This window comes from Palaemon carinicauda, chromosome 23 (assembly GCF_036898095.1).
Source record: "Palaemon carinicauda isolate YSFRI2023 chromosome 23, ASM3689809v2, whole genome shotgun sequence".
Taxonomy (NCBI): domain Eukaryota; kingdom Metazoa; phylum Arthropoda; class Malacostraca; order Decapoda; family Palaemonidae; genus Palaemon; species Palaemon carinicauda.
This window is the reverse complement of record NC_090747.1, coordinates 96,198,722-96,218,619: the sequence shown is the minus strand read 5'-3', so window position 1 is coordinate 96,218,619 and position 19,898 is coordinate 96,198,722. Positions and strand designations below refer to the sequence as shown.

The 19,898-nt window shown below is 34.4% G+C and overlaps 1 protein-coding gene across 1 annotated transcript; it reads left to right on the top strand.

The window, feature by feature from the left end:
* Positions 1-940: 940 nt before the first annotated feature.
* RpS4 (ribosomal protein S4) lies at positions 941-15,187 on the top strand. The gene is made up of 6 exons (XM_068347259.1): positions 941-1,050; positions 5,494-5,749; positions 5,880-5,977; positions 9,278-9,449; positions 9,639-9,768; positions 15,041-15,187. Exons 1-6 carry the CDS (start codon positions 1,045-1,047, stop codon positions 15,162-15,164), a joined length of 786 nt encoding a protein of 261 aa, XP_068203360.1. The 5' UTR covers positions 941-1,044; the 3' UTR covers positions 15,165-15,187.
* Positions 15,188-19,898: the final 4,711 nt, after the last annotated feature.

Genomic DNA, 19,898 nt, shown 5'->3' with positions numbered 1-19,898 from the left:
AAAAGTAATAAAAATTAGGAAGAGGATTCTGCGTTTGCATCGTGAATTTAAGTATGAATATTAAATATAATATTTCATAGAGAGAAAACAGATAATACAATTCAGAAGCTTTGTTATTAAAACATATCGATCGTAAAATTTATGATTAGAGAAACAGTAAAGGTTTTCAAGGGATGCATAATGGAATACATACTAGAATAGATAAAACATGCAGTCTATTAAGTGGTGAATGTTTTCTATGTGTTTCGAGATTGTGGATTTAACAATAAACGAATATTATGCGGCGTGAAATGCTGAATGCCTAGGAATATATACGATAAAATGAATTACTAAAGGTCCCGTAGATAGTAAGGTCCCCTGCAGTATAGGGCCTGAAAAGTAGCATTTAAAGTAAAAGTACAACAAAGAGATATATGAGATAAAACTATTTCAAACGAATTATTGATATGAAAAATTAATAGGATATGGATTTCTATTTAAAAATAATGAGATCAAACAGTAAAGAACGTAAATATTATTTAGAAACGAGAAATCAATGGAAAGTAATTTTAGCGGGAAAAGCTATAAAACAGTTGCAGCAAATGTTTTTATGTTGACTAGGCTGACATGAGTCTTTTTATAGTTTACATAGGACATATCTGTTTTTGACGTTGTTATTAGTCTATATATGACATATCTGTTTTGACGTTGTTGATAGTTTATATATGATATATCTGTTTTGACCTTGTTAATAGTTTATATATGGCATATCTGTTTTGTGTTACTGTTTTTAGAGTGATTTATTGTTAATTTGTTCTCATCACTTATCTATTTTTTTATTTCTTTTCCTCACTGGGCTACTTTTCTCTTTTGAAGCCATTGGGCTTATAGCATCTTGGTTTTCCAACTAGGGTTGTAGCTTGGCTAGTAATAAAAATTATAATAATAGCTGACCAAGGAAGGAGCCGTCATAGAGGCTTTGACGTTCAGTGTACATCCCGATCTCGAAAGGTTCGCATTCCGTTCGTCGTTTGTCTTCTCTTCTCAACCACCACAACCTTAACCATGGCTGTAAGTATACCTGGGATACGAAATTTCGACTAAATTTACTTGTTATATTAAATAAATGTGTTCATTCTATTCTATTTTCGATGAAAAATAATAATTTTATAATATCAGTGCCATGAATTTAGGGAAAACAGCCAGATGTGATAGATAAATAGCGATATGTTTTGTTTACTTTTTGTCCTCCAGTATCGTGTACTGTAAGAAATAAGTAAATCTGTTCGAATTTGGTTAAAACCCTTAAATAATGGTAGGGAAATTTCTGGTTAAATTATATTGCTAGTATTTAAGCCATTGTTAAATTGTATTGCAAGTATTCAAGCCAAGTGTTAATTTATTAGGTACCACCCTGTTGTAAGAAGTACATTTATTTTGGGCCGGTATCATTTCATGGCCCAGCTTTCGATATATAGGCCATGCTGGTGTAAACTATTTTGATAGTTTATTTAGAATGTTTATAGTCTAAAGTAATACTTCGTCATACGCTTAAGTTTTTCTACAATTTCTTAAGCTAACCATAATCTACTACAGATGATCTTGTCCTTTGTTATAACAAAATTTCGATATTAAGCCGGACTAATATTTCCTGCCTTGTATAAATATATCGTATATTAAACTGCCGTTCATATAACTAATACCCAATTGTAGTCAACTTTATATTACCCTCCCACTACTGGGTTTAATAGTCTTAAATATGGGTTTATTTGCATCAAAAGCCTCTTGTTACAGATGCTATGTACATGTATTTTAGTTAATAATTTTTAGCAGTTTTTTTCCTACGGCCAATGTATAATACCCCCAATAGATTTGTGTTTATACTGAAACAGCAGTGAATACGGTCTACTCAACTAGAAAAAGGGGAGTAAAATATTTCCAATATAGGGTAGAATGTAGTTTGTTGGGATAGGCGATGTCTTTCTTATTACTTGTCAAATAATTTTTTATTTTGTGTATGAGGGACCTATGAAGTGGGTTCGGGGCTTGCCCCGGTGTGACGGTCTGAACGACCCCCCGGTCTCAAAATTCTCCTTGATAATCTGCGCATGCGCGAATATTACCGTTTTCCAGTGCATATGAGGTTGTTTTATTTTCCTGTAATGTTAGCGTGCGCAGCTCAACATTACCGCTTGCCAGTACATACGAGTTTGATGTTTTATTTTCATGATACCGAAGCCAGCTAATGGCGGAAAAGAACCATTATACAATGCCAAGGAGAATTCTGAGACCGGGGGATCGTTCAGACCGTCACACCGGCTAGGGGTTGTGACCTGGGAATTACTAGGTTAATTGGGTTTGTGGTGTTTTTATGATAGCGACAGTTTTGGGGGTTGGTCGGCTGGGGAGTGTTATCTCCCCCGATAGGTATAAGGAAGGTAAGGACGCGGCTTCAGGGGCGGTTTTGTTGTTGGTTACTTCCTGTTGATACCATGCATGTCCCAACAAACTACAAGGGCTCCGTATGATGGTCTATGGTGACTACATAGTTGTAGATAGGCATATATTAGCCTTTGTATATCGGCGGCCAGTCCTTCCAGCGTGCATAAAAAAAAAGGGACACCAACTAACCTAACCCACAAGCCGTGTCCCTACCTACCTAACTAAAGGGGAGGCCTAACGCCCCTTTTGACCCCCCCCTTTTACACAGCCGTATTCTTAGTCAGCCCTCATCATACACAGGTGGCTGCTATCATACATATACCCCCAGTCCCCTCACCATGTATAAAGATAAACCCAACTAACCTAAACTTCCTCTGCCTTACCTAATCTATAAGCATTGTTCTTACCTATTTATCTAACGGAGGGGCTTCTGCCTTCTGCTCCCCCACCTTACACAGCCGTATATTTCGACTGCCGTTATTATGCATACACACCTTAATTTATATTGGTATATATTTATATATATATATTAGTAACAGTGCCACCTGGATAAAGTGCATAAATGTAACCAATTGAATATACTTTAGTCCTCGATTATGTTAGACGATATTAGAGAAATGTCATTAAACAGTGGAGTAGATAAAAGATATGTGGGGTGGGTGCACTTTATATTGTAAGTTTCGTACTATTGCTGCAATAATAGGTGTTTGGTTTGGGTGGGAAGAACAGATTGCTCAATTTGCAGGCTGCTCTCACCCAGCCACTCCATTAGTTTGGATGGGTTGCCTCTTGCTAGGTCAGGTTTATTTTAGCCACCTGTATGTATGATGACAGCTGGGCTGTCCAGCTAAGAATATGGTAGTCCCCCCCCCCCCCCCCCCATCCGTTAGGCTAATAGGTAAGGACACTGCTTGTAGGATAGGTGAGGTGCGAAAGTTTTTTTTAGGTAGTCTTGTGTAGAGGTTTTAGCAGAAAAACCTTCAAGATTTGTAGTTCAGTGGCCAAGTCTTACAAACAACTAGAAAATGGGAAGAAAATTACCATTTTCTATGCAAGCAGAGGGAACTGTCCGCTGATATACAAAGTCTCGTCGTAGTTTTAATTCTAATGTTTAATGTTTAATGTTTATTGGACAAAAAATATTTACATTCAAAGATTTACAAAAAGAAAAAAAAAACTCAGTCCAAGCCCATGTGGAGCAGAGCTCTTCGGGCAATAATACAACAAAATAATATCATCAATTAAGTAAAAATAAAAAATAAAGTAAATATGGATATAGATATACAAAATGTACGCATACATATACATAATCATATGTATACAAATAGATACATATAAATGAGAATCTTAGCCTAAAAACAAATGGAAATGCATATTTATATGATAAGGAAAGATGGTATATGAAAGCTAATGGTATATACATTGAAAAAATTGTAGATATTAAGCAAAAAACTCAGTAAAAGAACTAGTTTTACAAATAAAAAAATATTCTAAACAATGAAACATACTTGCGTTGTGGTTAGGTAGGCAAGTATAAATATTTATTAATAAAGCTTAATACCCAGATAACAGGAGATTTGTATATGATTTCTTAAAAGACCGAACGCTAAGCAGTGCCTTTAGATAAGCGGGCAGAGTATTCCAAAGTTTAATACCTAATCCTAATTCTAACACAGTACCCGGCAGTCCAACAATTTACATTTTCTATGGTGTTTTTGTTCATAAGCCACCCAATGCGTTAGCTTAGTGTTATATTATTACCTACCAGATGCTTATCACAGAAAGATTAGCATTCTTAGAGATGGTTTATGATCTGTTTCTTATAAATGCCAGCCCTGTGTGGCATGGTTGCACATTATTTAACTTTTCCATGAATATATTTTTCCCCTATTGTAGTCTAACCTATATGTTCAGATTAGACACACCTGTGAAAAATCTGCTTGGTTGTAATAAGGAAAACTAAAGTAATGAATTTTATCAAGTCTAAATGGAATTGTTCATAGTAAATTAATTGGAAAACCCTTATCCCATATATTGTACAGGTGTTATGATTGACTGTATGCTGTTATATCATTTCTAAAATCACAATTAGCAGTTTAATCAATTTTATTCAACTTCGTAAGAATGGTCAATGTTGAACTTAAGTGTTTTACCCTCTTGAGGCCTTTGGTGGTATGGACTTTAACACCTGACCAAGAAAACCGTAAATTAAATTGAAATGGCAAATGGTTATTCAACTAAATATTACTTCCCAACATGACAGACTGAGTAATGTTAACGCAGTGTTATTTCCTGTTGACTATCTTGCCGTAGGCTCCACGAATCGCTAGACTTCCAACTAGTATGCGAATTTATTAAATAAAAAGCTAGATTGTTCCTTGCTTATTTCCACTGATTTGTAACATGTTCTAAGGCTGTTTTTTATTCAATGTCACAAAATTGAGTACATTTGAGTATCAATTTCGTGTTATGAAACATACTTGAGAAATTTTTTAATTTTTATCCTGGTAATATTTTTCTACAACCACCAATGGATAATTACGAGTTTCAACTCGTGATGCTCCTATCATTATAGGCACCGTGTTATGTGGTTAAGAAGTGCGAGAACGCATAGCTGTTTGCATACAGCACGTAATTCAGTCTGACATATATATTCGTATCTAACGCAACGAGTAGAAACAGTTAGTATTATAGGACCCTGGTTTTTGGAGCTGTTTACAATTTTTACTAGTACTGTTTGTTCTGAGTGAAGGAGAAACATCAGCAGCCTTGTAGGAAAATTCCTTTTAGTGAGAAAGTATCAAACTTGCTATGTAAATGACGGATGCCGTGGAATGAGTCCATTGTCATGCAATTTAAGTATTAGGGATTAGGTATATTTCGTTATGTAAGATGAGAAGCAGATGAGTAAAATTCTATGAGAGCTCCAATAATGTTGGACAGAATTAAGTGGCTGGTCCTAGTTATTGCAAGACAAGGGTTTTGGGTATAATTGATTAGGTTGTGTGTGTGTGTGTGGCATCCCTCTTGAATTACCCCAAGACTTGTTTTTAATTTTGTTCTTTATTCCAGCGTGGTCCTAAAAAGCATCTGAAGAGGCTTACAGCCCCCAAGGCATGGATGTTGGACAAGTTAGGTGGTGTGTTTGCACCAAGGCCATCCACTGGGCCTCACAAGTTGCGTGAGTGCCTGCCCATGGTGCTTCTCCTTAGGAATCGTTTGAAGTATGCTGTGACAAATACTGAAGTAACCAAGATCACCATGCAAAGACTTATCCGCGTTGATGGAAAGATTCGCACAGATAGAAACTACCCAACAGGCTTCATGGGTAAGTTGAACAATTTGGAACAGTTTGAAAAAATGTAAATGATTTCGTTTTGACTAAATATTGATTAATCTTTACCATAGGGTAAAGATGTTACATAAGGCAATGTTTTTATTTTATACAATTCTTACAGATGTTGTAACCATCAAGAAGACTGGGGAACACTTCCGTATTCTCTATGATGTAAAAGGCAGATTCATCCCTCACCGCATCACTGACGAGGAAGCAAAGGTACGTATCTGGTTTGCAATGTTCATAAAATTTGATTTATGCTTAGAAACAATGCCCCAAAGAGTGCACTAAATTATATTCAATTGCAGTACCCTTTGATCTTTCTATCCTCCATGTTCTACCTCAATGCAGAATAGTCAAACACTTGATAATATACTAAGGAACCAAAATTCTTTACAATGAAATTGAGCATACGAGTGCCATCAATTTAGTTATCAAAACCCAACACATATCAGTGTATAAACTCAGTCCTTTCATAACCACATGTGTCAGTTGGAGGCCTTTAATTCTTAGTTAAGGAAACTTTTTTCAAGTTTTCATGCCGAGTACAAATACAAGAGAAGTGGAATTAAAGGAAACTTCTCATTACAGTGCTCGGTATATCATCAAAGCAAGACTTATTGGGTTTGTCATGAATTTGACTTGCCTTATGCATCTTGGTACAGTTAATTTTCTGAAATATATATTGGGTGTAGAAAGTGGTGAGTAATTTAGTTTGGTTTTTATATTTTTTAATGTCATAAAAGTCCTTAGTGACAGGGTGTGCTTGTTAGCTAATATTGAAAATGACCAAATTGGTTGGGATGTATTTGTAGTCTCTAGTTCAGATACACAGAATACGGGAGGAAATTATGGTTAATATTTTTCGTATACAGTACAATGCATTTGTTCCTACACATTAACTTGTCTTCTAATAAAGGTATGTTTAAAGCATTGCTGAATCTCATCTTCTGAAATTGTAAGGGTTATGGGTAGTCTTCGGGAGGGTGACGGGGAAGCTGCGTCGTACATAACAGTGAGTATCCACTTTGTATTTCACCTGGGCATGAAGTAAAACTGCCTCTTGAAGGTGTAATACGGTGCTGTCAGTTCTCAGCACACACTATCTAGCACCTACATTTTAGTCTTCAACTTTGCCTCTGTTTACTTTTCCCTTCCATATTCTGGTTCAAAAGCATTCAACTTGTAACCTGGTTGTGCAATTGGTTTCTCCTCAGGTGCAATTTGTTGCTGAATAGTTTCACTGGCCCCAGTGCTTAGCAATATGAACTAACTTCTACATATCCAAATTAATTTTACCGATGGATTATACAATACTTTTAAAAGACAAGGTACCGTAAACATTTGAAGAGTATTATTAAGGGAATATCGCTGTAATGTACAAGCAAAATAAAATTGTCAAGGTTAAGATATTGAGAGAAAAAGAGAAAGGATTTTCAGTGTGAGAAGTCAGGGAAGTGGTATCCTTTATTTTGGGAATGATAAATTAGAATATTCAAGGTGAGTAGTGCCATCAGGTTGCCATCACTTTCTGGCCTTCTATTATACCTTTGTTCCAGCTTCCTCTCTGTCATCTTGGTGTCCAACCTCTGATAGAACAACAGGGTGGGGTTTTCCCCCATTTGTACATGGTTCCTGAGTGGCCTCCGAGATTGCAGTGTGCTTTTCCTTTTTGTCCAAATTTTTAAATCGAATTCTGAAACGATGTCGATTAAAATGTCAAATCAAACATCGGAGTGCCACCTGTATAGTGTATCAAAGTTCCAGATTAAGAAGCAGTTAACTTGTGTTGTCATGCCGAGCACTGATGCAAGAGAAGTAGAATCAAAAACTTCTCTAAGCAGTGCTCGGTATATTAACCTAGCAAGACTTATTGGGTTTGTTAAGGATTGTGTATTACCTTATTCATCTTGTTACATTTACTTGCCCTTTAAGGTAGCGGTTTTTGATAACACATACATATAGAACATGAATGTAATATTTAATGTTGGAAGAAGATTAGCATTTAAACAGACCAATAACTTTCTGGGCTTTTAGTGTTCACTTTGGTGGGATTCAGGTGTAGTTGTATTAATGGGGTTTTTGTGACTTAGGTGTATTTTGATGGGTAGTCTTTGAAATTATACTAAAATATTGGGGAAGATCTTAACTATTTGATCCTTTGGACCATAGTCAGTACGAACTTGACATTTTTAGTTCCTCTTCACTCTCTAGCTGTGGCCACTCCATTTCTTCAGTTTGAGTCCTCTTTTCATATTGTATTGGCAGAATTTCCCCAAGCTTTAGGTTAAACCTCTATATTTCAATGGTGTAGCTTGAGCAGCCTTTAGCTTTGCTCATCAATGTTCAGATTCTGTTAACCCTAGACGAAGGTATCAATCAACAATTACTGTACCTCCAATTGGTTAGCCTGATTCCAAACCTGTTTCAATTATGTAATTGAATTAAATTATGTAATTCCTTTTATGTTTTCGCTAATAGATCCCTAGGGGATGGTGATAGGCAAGGTTGGAAGAGCCCTCTTCACATGTAAGGTTGGGCAATCCTGAATGAAATGAAAAGTTTCACTATAATCAACTTGTCAATCTGTATAGACTACCAAATTCCCTTACTGTAATCAACTCAATCTCTATAGACTACTAAATTCCCAATCAATCCTTACCAGTTTTACAATAGGCATTTGTAATTTCACTATGTAATCAATAAACACATACGTAAATATATAGTACTCTAAGTACGTAAAAAATCTAGTCTTTTGTTGTCAATTCTATCATGATCACTTGCGTGACCTCAGTGTCTTGGTTTTTTGGTGATAATCCAAGGAGCTCTAAATTTTAAGTGTTTGCCGAGCCCTTATATATGAGAAGTTGTTAACAGTAATAGAAACTTCTTCAGAGTAATCGGTATATCAACAAGGCAAGTTCTATAGGGTTTGTCTAGAAAAAAAAGCTTAACCTTGTGCACCTTGTTTACAATTATATGGATTTCGAAAGAGCATAGTCATTAGATACAGTAGTAGTTTGAAAATTAGTTTGGGTTGTGTAATATAGAGGTTAATAGTTAGTTAGTGTAAGTTACCATTTAAGTTACAATCTTAAGCAAACATCTTTTTCTGTAAATGGATGCAATTTTAAGCCTGCTGAGTTCTTATATATGAGAAGTTGGTAATAACAATAGAAACTTCTCCAAACAGTAATCGGTACATCAACAAGGCAAGTTCTATAGGGTTTGTCTAGAATATAAAAGCCTGACCTGTCGTCATTGTAGCATTCGCGCAACCACTTACTGCGTTTGCTTTATCTTTTTTATAGCCTAAATCATTAATCCAATGAATTTGTAAATGTTCAGCCTTTCTAAATCGAGTGCAGATGCACAGGAAAGTGTCAAAATTCTTGAGCATTACTTTATGCAATTTGTTACAATTCATTGCTCTACGGGTGTTGCTCATTCTACAGTTTTGTATGTTGATACCTTTTTACATACTACTTGTTTTTTTAATTGTAAATCTTCATCTTTCAGTACAAGCTCTGCAAGGTGAAGAAAGTGTCTGTTGGACCAAAGGGTGTTCCCTTCATTGTAACCTCTGACGGTCGCACACTGCGCTACCCTGACCCCCTCGTGAAGGTCAATGACTCCATCTTGTTTGACTTGGAGACCAAGAAGATGAAGGATTTCATCAAATTTGAATCTGGTAAGACAAAGACCTTTTGTACACCTTAGAGTGAATCCATTTTTTATTGACATCTTAAATTACTTTGACTAGAATTTTTTTTTTCAAATGTAATACTGAGGTTTTGTATTACTGTTGATGTTAAAATCCTGAATCTAGTAAATGTTTTTCTAAAAATTTGCAATTTTAAAATTTTCAACTTTTCCACAGGTAACTTGTGCATGATCACTGGAGGCCGTAACTTGGGTCGTGTTGGAACAATTGTATCTCGTGAACGACACGCTGGTAGCTTTGATGTAGTCCATGTTAAGGACTCCGTTGGTCACACCTTTGCTACTAGGTAAGATTTTTCCCCCTAGTAAACTGTTTTCTTGAAATTTTATTAATTTGGTCCCGAGTAATGCACGCGAGGCGTTTTTATAGAATTCCTCCTAAACGAGCTCGGTAGAATAATGTAGTAGAATGATGATAGTTACAGTTAGCCTTTTTCCTGAAGGGTCTTGGCTACAATGTTCTACTTACAAATTTATTTGATATAAGATACAGTTTGGGGTAAGTTTCAAAACTAATTTTCATGCACTACAGTACAAATACTAAACCTTTTAAAAAATGTCTAAAAGGATTTATACTAATTAGGGTTGTGTCATTTGCTAGATTTTGAATTTTATTAACTAGATATTATTTAATGCACACCTTTCAATGTCTTCCGTGAAATCAGGACAGTATACTTTTAGAATAATCAACTCATACTAAACCAGTTATTTGTTTTGATAGAAGATTGTTGCTGTCTGCATTTCTAACTAGGAATAGAGCTTTGCTATTTATGATAGTAATAAATATGGTGTTGCACTTGTGGAACAGGTGGTCTAAGGTCATGCATTACTAGCTATTATGTCAAAGAAATGTTTTTATCCAGTCTGATGTCCGTTATGAAACATTGGTAGGCCTGATGCTGCCCTTGTTATAGGTGCTATATATTAGAGTATTCAAATGTAACCATTATAATTTGTAGGGTTACAGATGCAGCCTGACAAACAAAAACTAAGTATAGGAATGTTACTACATTGAAAGAAAGGCCTATTTACCGTTGATAAGAAACTTCAAAAATAATCATGCTGTTAATGAACTGATTTCTTTAACCCTCTGTGGGTCCGATAATGATAAACTTTCTTCTTGTGTGTTAACATGACTATAACCTCTTAATAGAAAATTCTATCTTCATCCTTTGTTAGTTACTCTGAAACATCAACATACAGCGAGTAGGTTGGTACATGACATCATTGCTCATTGGCATAGTCATGAGCCTGACTTTTTGTCACGGCCCGGATCAACAGAGGTATATATGTCATAATACTGCTGAATGTCCACTGTTATCAGTGCCTGGTCATTGACTTCAATGTATAACTCCAATCCAGTCTTGTATTAGTGGGCATTCCAATATGCTTCCTTTCAATAACCTTCTTTAATGGACACTAGTGAGAAGTGAGCCACTAATGACGACATTGGAAATGGGGGTAAATTCCAAGACTACTAAATGTTGCGAAAGATCATATTCTTTTCTAATTGTTGCTTTACATACTGTATTTCAATTAAAGAATTCTCTAAGGTATTTAAAGGCTTGTAGTTCCTTTGGTTTCAAATTGAAAGATACATTTCAAGTTTTAAGGAATTTTACGTCATTGAATTTTTGAGGTTTTTCTTTGTGAAAGTTACCAGGAAGTTTCGATGAATTTAGTCCCGAGTAATGCACGCGAGGAATTTATATAGAATTCCTCCTAAACGAGCTCGGTAGAATAAGGCAGTAGACTGATATGTTATTAATTTGTCTTTTCCTAGATGGTTATGGCTAGATCATACTACTTACATATTTTTTTAATAGAAGATAAGATTTTGTGCAAGTTTCCAAACTAAACTTGAGTTGTCAAATTTTCGTGCTCCACAAATATTTTTTTTTTTTCTAGTGAATGTCATAGTACAGTATTTATATTAGGGTGTTGTGTATGGTTTGAGTATCATTTGCTTTATGCACCTGTCCGTGTCTTCTGTGAAGTCAGGACCATATACTTTTAGAAGAATCTACGTGCAATAAACCAGAGTTGTATTTTTACTCTGCTTGTAATGGTAGTAATAAGTTTTGCACTTTTGGAAAATAGACAAAAGAAGTGTTTTTATCACTTACCCATAATGATATATTGGTAGGTCAATGTACGGTACTGCATTGTGTACTTTGTTGAGGCTGTCTTTAATATAAGTACTACGGTACAAGTATTCAAATGTTACTGCATTAAGATTTGTGTGTTAGCCAAGTATACAAATGTTACTGTATTTAAAGAAATTGTCCTAAGTGTTTCAGAATATAACTAGTGAAATTGAAAGATAATAGTTTATGGGTTAGTTAATGATATCTAAGTCGGCATTTTATTCAGGCTTTTCTTTTCGACGGTTATCAGGAAATTACCAAATGTATGAATTTGGTCCCGAGTAATGCACGCGAGGCGTTTATATAGAATTCCTCCTAAACGAGCTCGGTAGAAGAAGGTAGTAGACACATGTCGGTAATTTCAGCCTTTTCTTATAGAGGGGTTTTGGCTAGAACATACTACTTACATATATGTGGAATATAAGATATGGTTTTGTTCAAGTTTTAAAAACTTAAATGTCAAGTTGAATGTTTGATTTTAATACACTGTAGATTGAAAGTCCTTCCTGAAAAGCTTTCATTAGGAGTTATCTAAAATCAGTGTGAAAGGTAGTCAGTTGCCAAGTGTCTTAATGTGAAATTAGCCAGGTATTTGCTTTACAGAATATTTCACTTGCCCTAAACATTAAACCAGCTGTAAGATTTATTTGATGGGAAATAATGTCGATCAAGTGTTTATGAAGGAAAAAAATTTCAAATTTTAGTTTCCTTAGATTGAAATTGAAATATATATAACATTAGATTTTGCAAGCTTCAAAACAATATCAATTTGAAAGGTCTAAATTTCATGCATCACAAATGCAAAAACTTTTAATGAATGTCTTATTTATAATACAGTAGTTAGGGTGTTGTATGGGTATGCTTGATTTTAGATTATAACCGTGTAAATATTTTATATGAACCTGTCTGTGTCTTCTGAGAAATCAGGACCGTACACTTTTGAAAGAAATCATAGATTTTACAAAGGTTTGCTCCACGTACTACAATTGATTAAAGAAGTCTCAAAAGTATGTACAGTATTTAAGGCTTGTAGTTTTCCTAGATTGAAATAAAAAGGCATAGTTTACGTTCACTTGATGAATTCTTGGTCAGTGCATTTTGTTTAGTTTTTCTTTGAGAAACTTGTCAGGAAATTTCGAAATTTGTTTTGTTTATTTGGTCCCGAGTAATGCACGCAAGGCGTTTATTTAGAATTCCTCCTAAACGAGCTCGGTAGAACAAGGTAGTACTGTATACTGATGTTATTAATTTCAGCCTTTTCCTATACATGGGTTATGGATAGAACTCTCTACAGTACTTACATATATGTGCTATATAAGATATTCTGTGCAAGTTTTATAACTAAAATCAAATTGAATGGTATTAGTATTTTTATGCACCATAAATTGATAAGCCTTTTCAGGGGAAGGATGTTATAATTGTTGTGCGAACCATAAATATTTGCTAAGCATCATCTGTGAATTAAGCACAGTGTTTTCTATACATGATATTTCATTTGCATAATTTTACTTGATAGGAAGGAATTGTTATAATGTTTATGAAGGAAAATATTTTTGAAGTTGAATTTAGTTTCCTTAGATTGAAATTAAAATGTATATATTGTTTTAGTTAATAGATTCTAGGTCAGTGTGTTTTGTTTTGGTGTTACTTTTAAGCATCATCTCAGCAGGAAATTTCGAAATGTTTATTTGCCCCCGAGTAATGCACGTGAGGCGTTTATATAGAATTCCTCCTAAACGAGCTCGGTAGAATAATGTTGTAGACAAATGTTGTTAATTTCAGCCTTTTCCTTGAGGGGTTTGGCTAGAACATCCTACTTACATATATGTTGAACATAAGATATAGTTTAGAAATAGAATTGTCATATTTTTTTCACTAAGTAATAAAACTTAGGTGAATGCCTGAGAATTATGTGTACTAATTCAAGTGATATATGTATAAATTATCTTTTGCTGGTTTAAAAATTTCTAGTGTGTAAATATTTTATATACACCTGTCAATTTTTTATGAAATCAGGATCATTTACTTTTATAAGAATCAAGTTGCATTAAACCAACGATTTAATTTTACTTAGATCTCGTCTTTAATTGATAGGAAAGACACTTGATTCTAACTAGGAATGAATTTTTTTTTAAGTTTTAGTAATAACTAAGGTTTTGCTCTTGAGGAGCAGGTAGTCCAAGATCGTGCATTCCTAGCAAATATGAAAGCGAAAAGTTTTTATCAGACTCGAGTATCCATAATAAAGTATTAGTTGGCCAATGATATAAGGCACTGGGGAAGGTACCTTTCTTATAAATACTGAATGGCACAAGTATTCAAATGGGATTGCAGTAAAGTCTGTAGATTTACCCATGCAGAATAACTAACAATAACCAAGTTTAGGAATGTTACTGCATTAAAAAAAAAAATGGTATATTTGTCCTTGGGAAGAAACTTGCAAAATTTAAGCCTGTCGTATTTTGGCTTCTGGGGAAATTTGTTTCAACTCTCTTGCATCCCCAGTAGTGTCAAGGCAGTTATCGATACAAGAAAAGTTTCTTCATATGAACAAAGTTATTAATGTAATTTATTTTATAATTTGGATAAAGGACTTCTTTAATATCCTTGTCATGATGGTGCTGAATGGCCTTCTTGGTCCCAGTGCTTGGTCATTGTCCTGAATCTACAAATTATAGACATTACTAAATGTTGCTGCAAATCACAAACTAGAAGTGTCTCAAGGTCTTCACTGTACTTAATGCTTGTAGTTTCCTTATATTGAATTTAGGAAATATAGAATTCTAGGTCAGTTCATTTGAAAAAAATAGATTTATAAGGAATTTTAGGAATTGTTTACTTAGTCCCGAGTAATGCACGTGAGGCGTTTATATAGAATTCCTCCTAAACGAGCTCGGTAGAATAAGGTAGTAGACTGATGTTATTCTTTTATTCAACCGTTTTCCTAGAAGGGTCTTGGTTAGAACATCCTACTCACATGTGAAGAGAATATTAGATATGATTTTGTGCAGAAAATATAATTGAAGTTTTAGTTAATGAATTCTAGGTCAGTTCATTTGAAAAATAAAATTAGATTTATAAGGAATTTTTTGGAATTGTTTACTTAGTCCCGAGTAATGCACGTGAGGCGTTTATATAGAATTCCTCCTAAACGAGCTCGGTAGAATAAGGTAGTAGACTGATGTTATTGTTTTATTCAGCCTTTTCCTAGAGGGGTCTTGGTTCAAACATCCTACTTACATATGTAAAGAATATTAGATATGATTTTGTGTAAGTTTTAAAACAATCTAAAAATTAAAGTTAATTTCTATGCATCGTAAAAGGAATTTAAAGGTAATTTTAGTTCTAGATTTTGAAGTAAACTGCAGATTGGTTATTTCTTTATTGAGTCATTGTTTTGTTTCTTTTACAGGCTGAACAATGTGTTTGTTATTGGTAAGGGTACCAAGGCCTACATTTCCCTGCCCCGTGGTAAAGGCATCAAGTTGAGCATTGCAGAGGAACGTGATCGCAGGTTGGCTAGAAAAACCAACTAAAATAAATACTGTGAAGTGAAAAATTATTGTATTTTTTACCTTGATATTTGAGTTAAGTGTTCTAAATTGGAGCATTGAATACTGATAAATGATTCCCCATCCTGTATCTTATGTGGTGTATAATGAAGTTTACCATGCTAACCAACCTATTTTGTTGGTGTTTTCAGGCATTATCTGAAGCATTTTAAAGATCATACGTTAAAAAATGTAACATGATTATTAGGCTAACGGAAGTATGTTTATCACTATGAAAGGACAAAATGTAACAAAAGGTTTAGTTTTGAGCGCAATGAAAAATCACAGGAAATCCACAAGAGAATTTATGAAGGAAAAAGATAAGGGAGCTGAATCACCTCTGCTCAATGTGGTATAGTTATCCCATCAATACAGCTTGTTCAGTGGAGTCCTTTCACCTACTAATGCTGTTCACTTTTCAGCATTCTACCTTTGCTGTTTCCGTAGATTCATTTTGCTGTTTTAACCACAAATTTAATTGGTAATGGGACTGCAGGATTCTATCACTAAAGCCCTGTCCACACGATCCAGCAATGGTTAATGACTCGGAAGTGGGAAAGACAGACAAGTATGTGACATTATATAGTGTTGCCAGATCCCTGCCTTTAGTTTTCCCGCTTCTGACGTCATCAACCCTCATTTTCACTAACTATTGTGGCCTGGTATCATTGTTTGCCTGTCAAGCATGCCCTTTCGTGTGGACAGGCCTTTACATGTTCGCAGTGAATGTCCTTGCTATGCCTCCGCTTAAATCCCATATTTTGTTGACAGGTGTCTTGTGTTGCTGTCCCCATAGCTTGCAATTTGTAAAATAGGTGCTGACACTATAGTTGCCGGTGTAGTATAATCTTTATTGTTTTTATAATTACAAACATCCTGTGTCTGACCTTGAAAACAAATTTATTTAAGCAGACGATGCTATTTTGGTATATTAGTAATGGTCCTATTTCTCCTATATAGACCTGCGGTTGCTGAATTTCATTAACACATCAAGCCAGAATTGATGTGATTGAAATCAAAGAAGCCTACCTTACCCAGTTAGTATTGTTACAAGTACCATGACGATCCCCCAACCTGATTTTTCATTTGCAATATATAGGCTATCCTTAAAATTCCGTGAAAATTGGTATTTCTAATCAAACCCTGTTCCTACCTAGGAAAAGTGAAAATTAGTTTTAGAATTTTTCAAAATGGTTGAAAAGAATTTGTGTTTTTTCTGTTTGGTCCTTAATACAAATTTTGTTTTAAATTGTTAATTGTTACATACAACCCTATTAGAATTTTGTAAGAACTATATATGCAATCGTCATTTATATGCATTCAGGTTCTAAACAACCGTCCACAAACTGTTAGGTATGCAATTCGGTCCTGCAACATTTATAAATGCTCATAATTGTAATTGTTATTCCTGTAGTGATAAGATTGAGGAATGACCTTCCTAATCGAATTGCTTGATCAATCGAACTTCAGGGGGTTAGTTTGCTTCCTTGTGAAGCAGCTGCACTTGCTAATCTCGTAGAATATCGTACTGGTATCTTATAAATTTTATCTGGCTTCATATATTCCGTTCTATTCACTTGGTTCCTTATAGTTTCCTACACATTCTTTAACCATATTTTTGGTATGTTATCCTCGTGGTAGTGATGTTTTTTCCTCAAGCAAATGGAGCTTGTATAATGTCCAAAGGCATCATTACTACAATAGATGTTAAACTAATGTTAATATTTGACTTGCTGGTTGTCTGTTGAAGTAGGGGAAGGTCAATGGCTTGCTAAAGCTGCCTGTGTTCTAATTTTGATGGGAGGTATTTTTGTGTTGCATTAAATGTAGGTTAGTTACCGACTGCAAAGTATATCCAAGGGATATACAAATTCAACCTCTTTAGTGTAAAGCACGCTGGAGGAAAGTATTTGTGGTGTTAACGTTAAGATTATAATTGTCCCTACAACATAAACTTGCTTCTTGTAGGTAAAGGGACTAATCTTTGTCCATTTTATTCCCGGTTGTACCCCAGACACTGTCTTGGTTTGTGAATGCACCCTAAATCAAGTAGATAGTGTTCAAGGTAAGAACGATATGGATTTTAATTGATTAGGCCTTCATGGGTCTGATAATTGAGAGGACTTGTACCACATAAACTGACCAAAAAACATGAAGTCTCTTAAGGAAGCACATTTGAGATTAAGGATTTTACTTTACAATTTTTAGATTATATAAGATACTATTTTATGAGTTTTGACAGTGACAATTTAACACTAAATGAAGAATACGAGACGTGAAACGTTTAATACTGTGAACGAATAAGGTAAAACGACAGTGGAGGTCCTGTAAAGAGTGGGGTACCCCTGCTGTATGGGACCGGAAAAGCATCTATCAAAATATAATTATATATATATATATATATATATATATATATATATATATATATATATATATATATATATATATATATATATATATATATATATATATATTGGTTTACTCGAGTTTATAAAAAGTTCTGTTCCAGAGGAAATGTGCTAAACTTGTGGTGTAAGTTGTTACAAGACCAAAATTAATAAACTTGTAAAAAGCTTATAAGTTGAATCGTTTAGCACAGATAGAGAGTTGAAATGCTTGTAAAAAGGGCTTATAATAAGATTAATGAAGTATGTAACCCAAGAATGGTAGGTATATTTTCAGGGATATGATCCACATATACAGGCCCTAAATTTTATAGCTTCATCCATATCCATCCATATACCAAAGGCACTTCCCCCAATTTTGGGGGGTAGCCGACATCAACAAGAACAAAAAAAAAAAAAAAGGGGACCTCTACTCTCTATGTTAGGCTGGAGGAACATAGAGAGTAGAGGTCCCCTTTTTTTTTTTTTTTTTGTTCTTGTTGATGTCGGCTACCCCCCAAAATTGGGGGAAGTGCCTTTGGTATATGGATGAAGCTATAAAATTTAGGGCCTGTATATGTGGAACATGGAAATATAATTATTAGCAAAAGCGCAAACAAACTAATCATAGGTAGCATTCAAATATTTTTTTGTATACCATTACAAGTTTGGAAGAATACAAACCCCATATCCTTTAGCCTAACTGACTACAGTAATCTTTGCCAGGTAGCCTTTATAAATCTGGCCAGAAAAAAAAACCTCATACGTCTGTTGAAAAGTAGAGAACGATGAGCCTATTAAAAATAATTAACTTTTTGTTGAAACGGATTGTGCACCCAAAGGAAGGTTATATGTATGAAAATAGAATTTAAGTCGTGTTTATATACATAAGTAGAAATGGCGCCTTCTACTACGAAGTAAAGTAGTTCACTCGACCTCAGTGGAGGGTTGACTTAGTAAGTAAAACTATCGCGTTTAAACTGTTGTCAATTATAAGGTAAGGACTTTTTACACACAAAATGCTGCCATACACTATACGTAAGAATGTATAGGAAAAACTGATTCCGTAGGGCACAGGACCAGGAAAAAATCCTTTAAAAAGTAAATACATTTTCACTTTACAGCAAAGTAAACTGATAATTTACTTGATACTTGGAAACGTAATAACTTGGTACTTTAATAGGCTGTTTAATTGAAAATACTTGGAAGCGTGATAACTTTCTTTCTTTGAAAACCTTGGCATCGCAATGATCACCATCTTTTTCAGTCTAATTAAGGGATGGGCTGAGTTACATGAAAGTCTTGCAAATTTAACACCACGTTCTTCTGAAACCATTCTCAATCGTGACTGTGTGACACGGAATCGTTGTTGCCATAATGCTAACATAGATGCTCATTCTTAGAAAGGGGAAATAGGAAGGAAGCTGTAGTGGTAAAAAAAAAATAGAGATCTTTTTTTGTAAGCTTGCCTTGAGACTCGAAATATTTACATGCCAAGTTATAAAAAATATATTTTTTTCATGCATTAAACAAGATTCTAAGAACCCTTCAAGAAATTTTAACATTAGCCGACCATACAAAATTAATTTGGTCCTAAATCAACTATAGTGGGCTAGTTATCCAAGTCTTGGCAGTATTCAATTTGAAATGCTAGTAATTAAACCATTAAAGTTTATTTGGGTAACATTACAGTATTCTTATTATGACACACTAAAAGATATATCTACTAATACAAAATCTTCATGGCAAAAACAGTAGCATAAGCTAATCCTGGTGATACCCATTGATTAGAAACATAGGAATTGTCAATAACTAGTATACATTAAAATACTATGTTCCAGTATTTTTTTATTACCACACTACTTTTCCTGATCATAAAATCGACGAATTAAAAACCACGCTTTGTACATCGCTTTTGTTTATGACTTGAAGTTACAGCACATACAGATTTACTAAACACATTATAATCATCTGTAGAATTAATTATCCAACAGAGGAATAAGGATTAAATTTAGTCTCTAAACCCACATAAATGTTCTTTTGTAAAGAGACTACATTTAATGCAACGATTTTGTCATAGACAAACCACAGGAGGTTGTTTTTACTATAAATAAATGTAAATGTATTTAAATGGAAATGGTTTTAATAAAGTGTGATATATATATTTCTCACTATAAAAACAATATCAATGGAAGGGGGGGAGCATGGATATTGTTTGAACTAAAGGTACTAAGCCTCATGTGGATGAGTGAACATATCATTCATAACATTCGGTGAAGGAGTTAACTTTTACTAACAGACTAACACTTAAAATTTATCAACTGTATTGATCAGA

Bases quoted from the DNA above. Each gene is read 5' to 3' on its own strand.
- RpS4 (XM_068347259.1), top strand. The intron at 5,750-5,879 runs GTAAGTTGAACA...CAATTCTTACAG, and splicing joins CTACCCAACAGGCTTCATGG to ATGTTGTAACCATCAAGAAG. The intron at 5,978-9,277 runs GTACGTATCTGG...TTCATCTTTCAG, and splicing joins TCACTGACGAGGAAGCAAAG to TACAAGCTCTGCAAGGTGAA.